Below are 3,583 nucleotides of genomic sequence, written 5' to 3' on the forward strand. Positions count from 1 at the left end.
ACCTTAGCCGCTGTCTACTTGTATTACAAGCATAAACATTATCCAATATAAAGTTTACTTCTACTCCACCAATAAATGCTAATTAGGAAAAAGTAGAAGCGATGTTAAATTTATATCACCAAATGAGAGTGGACAAATAAAGTCCGTGATATATGCAGTTTTTTACTTTTAAATAATTGAAAATTATATTTTAAATTTTAGAAAACCTAAAAAGAGGACCATGTACCTGTAAAACTTAATAGGAACTATTTTATGTTCTAGGCTACTAACAAATTACCCATTGTTAAAATGGATGGGAAAGATGTGAACCGGGGTGCACATGCACCCTATAATAAAAGTAAAAAATGTTATTTTAAAGTTTTAGAAAAAAGTTGAAAATGCTCATATGTAGATATTATGTTGATACTTATTTGTGAAGATTTTGGAGCAAAAAAAACAACCAAATGTGACCTACACAAAAATGTGAAACCGCAATTCCCTATTTCTGTGAACAGTACCTCAACAATCATCATAATGTTATTTGGAGATTTATCATTAAAATTTGAAAAAATTGAAAATAAATTCGAGGTGTACTTCCACATATTCTATGTCTGCACATAAAAATATTATTTTCTATAGCTTGTGTAAAAAGGATAATTTATTATGCTTTAAAAAGGTTTTTATGAGATATTTATTTATCTTTTTTACATATGCCACATAAAAAAATTTCCCGCAAAACTTTCTATCAGGTAACATAGGATGTTCGGGTGCATGATGTCGAATTTTATTTGCATTTTTCTAATTTGCATTTTTCTACACCTGAGCCAAAACGCCTTGTCGCTCATATATGTGTTATTTTTCTATAAAGTCGGTCAAATTTTTCGAAATGAATTGTCACAAAGGCTAGTTATACAACAGTGTCAACGTGCTTCCCAAATTTCTGCTCATATTTCGGACATGTAATTTGAAGGACTGCATAGACGCGTCTCGAGTTATCGAGTGGCCATAACAGCATGTTGCACGAAGTTAATTTATTCCTTGGCAAACAGAAGTATTGGGAAATTTACAGGACGCACGCACGATCTCGAGCTAACAGATGGAATGACGCGCGACACCGCATACAAAGTACCGCACGAGACGCTCACACACGTTAGACAGCTGCTGCACCGGCACGCCGCTCGCTTCTTCTCCCTCTCAGGCGTCCTTCCGCGCGGCGCGCCTCGCCGGCGCCCACCCGGTGCCCTCCTCGCCCATCAAGCCGACGTCGTTGAACATCTGCCCTGTCATCTGATCCGCCGCCTTCACCCGCAGCATCACGTCCTCCTCCTCGTCGTCGGCCCTCAGCGCCGCCTTCATGCCCGTGCCCGTGCCCTCCTCGCCCATCTTCCCCACGTCGTTGAACCCCGTCCCGGTCATCTGGTCCGCCGCCTTCACGCGCGTCATCACGTCGTCCTCGTCGTGTGCATCACCCTTCCCCGCGGCCGTCGGCATTCCCTTCGTGCCAGCGCCGCCGCCGCGCGCCTCGGCCAGCTTCTGCTCGATCACGTCCGTCGGCATCGTCATCTTCTCCTTGAACGCCTGCGTCAACCCCTGCGCCGCCCCGAAGATGTTCCCTGTTGCCGACTTCGACCTACAAATTCAACGAAATCACACATTAATTCAGCTCAAGTTGAAGGCCTGGCATCTTGACCCGCAGCGCCCGCTGGCAGCAATGGCGACTCAGTTACCTCTCCTCTTCGGACGGCTGGCTCGTGCGCCGCTGCTCCTCCTGGGCCTTCTCCGCCGCACGACGCCGCACCTCCTCTCCCTGCTGCCTCGCTGACTCATACGTTTCGCCCTTCCTTTCCTTGGCGTCGCCGGCTAGAGCTTGCCGGGCGTTCTCCTTCTTGTCCACCATGTACTCCTTGGCTTGCTCTGCCGTCTCCCACGCCATGTCCTTGGCGCCACCCGCCTTGTCAGTCACCATCTCCGCCGCACCACGCGCCTTGTCAGCCGCCGCGTCCTTGGTCTCCTTCGCCTTCTCCGCGGCGGCCTCCGCCGTCTCCTTCGTCTTCTCCGCCGCCGCATCCTTGGTCTCCATGGTCATCCTAGCGGCGGCCTCCGCCGTCTCCTTTGTCTTGTCCACCGCCGCGTCCTTGGTCTGCGCTGCGGCATCCGCCATCTCCCTCGCCCTCTCGGCCGCCGCGTCCTTGGTCTCCTTCGCCTTCTCAGCCGCCGCGTCCTTTGTCTCCGCGGCCTTCCTCTTGGCGGCCTCCGTCATATCGCTCGCGCTCTCCTTCCCTTCCTCGGCCTTCTGGGAGGCGTAGCCGCCGTACTCACCGAGTTTCTCCCCGGCGGTGTCGGTGGCGCCGGCTGAGTGGCTGTCGTAGGCCGTGGGTGTGTCCCGGGCGCTGCCGGAGAAGGTGTCGCGGACGGCGCCCAGCAGGGAGCGCGCGCTCTCCTGCACGCTGCCGAAGATGCCGGTCCGCCGTCCAGGGCTGCTGGGCTCGTGCATGTCCCGCCTGGCGGCGGCGAGCTCATCGGCTGCCTTCTGCGCCGCGGACTGCGCGCGCTCCTCGCGGCGACTCTGCTCGGACGCCATGGCTGCCTGGCTAGGTGATCTTGATGGTGTTGTAGTGCTGGTGGTGGTGCGTGACAGTGAGAAGAAGATCGATGCTACGTTCGGTCAGAGATGTCCTGTTTGGATGTGCGACAGTGCGAGAGAGAAGCGGCCCGACGACAGAGCTTAATACGGTGGCGAGCGGCGACTGGCGAGAGATATCTGGAAGGGCGCGGGCGCGAGAGCGGTGGCGGCCGGTGACCCGCGAGCGCCGCAGAGCACGACGCGTGTGAGAGGAGCGGACACGTACGCGCGCACGGCAGCGTGGTGCTCTCGGTTGGATACATGCCGACATGTGCCGAATGGGATAAGCTCACGACTCGAACTCAGTTAAATTTTGTTTGGTAGAGTTTTTATGGGAGTAATTTCCACCAAATTTTAAATCCCCGCCTATATTTTTAAAAACATGTTTTATACTAGAGTATCGAGCAAGTTTAATTTTCGCTTATCCTCACTTTACATAAATCTTATTGTATTTTTCTGAAACCCAATACCCAGTAGGTAGTGGCTTGGAGTGGTTTGAGGGTATTTTTACTTGTCAGGGATTTAAACAACCTCAATACCTCAATCTCCCTCAGATTAGATGTAACAGAATAAGGCCCTAGTGAATTGGGGATGATGTTTTGTGGGGATTGGATGACGGCAGGGGATCACCCAATATCCCCACAAAAACTCTAGTACCAAACAAGACCTTAAGGACAACCAACAGCCCCCTTCCCACTCCGCCCTTTCATGTTGGTAGGTACAAGACTTCGAGACTCGCCTCGCGCGCACCGGGCTAAACCAAAGCCGCTCCCGCCGGCGCTACCGGTCGAAGATGGTGGAGGGTACGTGCCGGTCTCTGTAGAGAAGGTTGTAGTCTAGGTTTTCTTCCCGATGCGTAGTCTTGGAGTAGAGGGCCGAATCTTTTGGGTCAGATTTGGTTGTTCCTGGTTTGGGTGTTCTTCGCTGCTAATCTCCGGTGGTAGGAGGTGGAGCATGTGGAGGAGTTTGAGCCAGGCATCT

General features: G+C 52.0%; 1 protein-coding gene across 1 annotated transcript; it reads right to left on the bottom strand.

The window, feature by feature from the left end:
• Positions 1-1,173: 1,173 nt before the first annotated feature.
• Positions 1,174-2,560, bottom strand: LOC124659164 (embryonic protein DC-8-like). The gene is made up of 2 exons (XM_047197098.1): positions 1,707-2,560; positions 1,174-1,609 (listed from the first exon to the last, which is right to left on the bottom strand). Exons 1-2 carry the CDS (start codon positions 2,558-2,560, stop codon positions 1,174-1,176), a joined length of 1,290 nt encoding a protein of 429 aa, XP_047053054.1.
• Positions 2,561-3,583: the final 1,023 nt, after the last annotated feature.

The sequence above is a fragment of the Lolium rigidum genome, chromosome 6 (genome assembly GCF_022539505.1).
Source record: "Lolium rigidum isolate FL_2022 chromosome 6, APGP_CSIRO_Lrig_0.1, whole genome shotgun sequence".
Lineage (NCBI taxonomy): Eukaryota > Viridiplantae > Streptophyta > Magnoliopsida > Poales > Poaceae > Lolium > Lolium rigidum.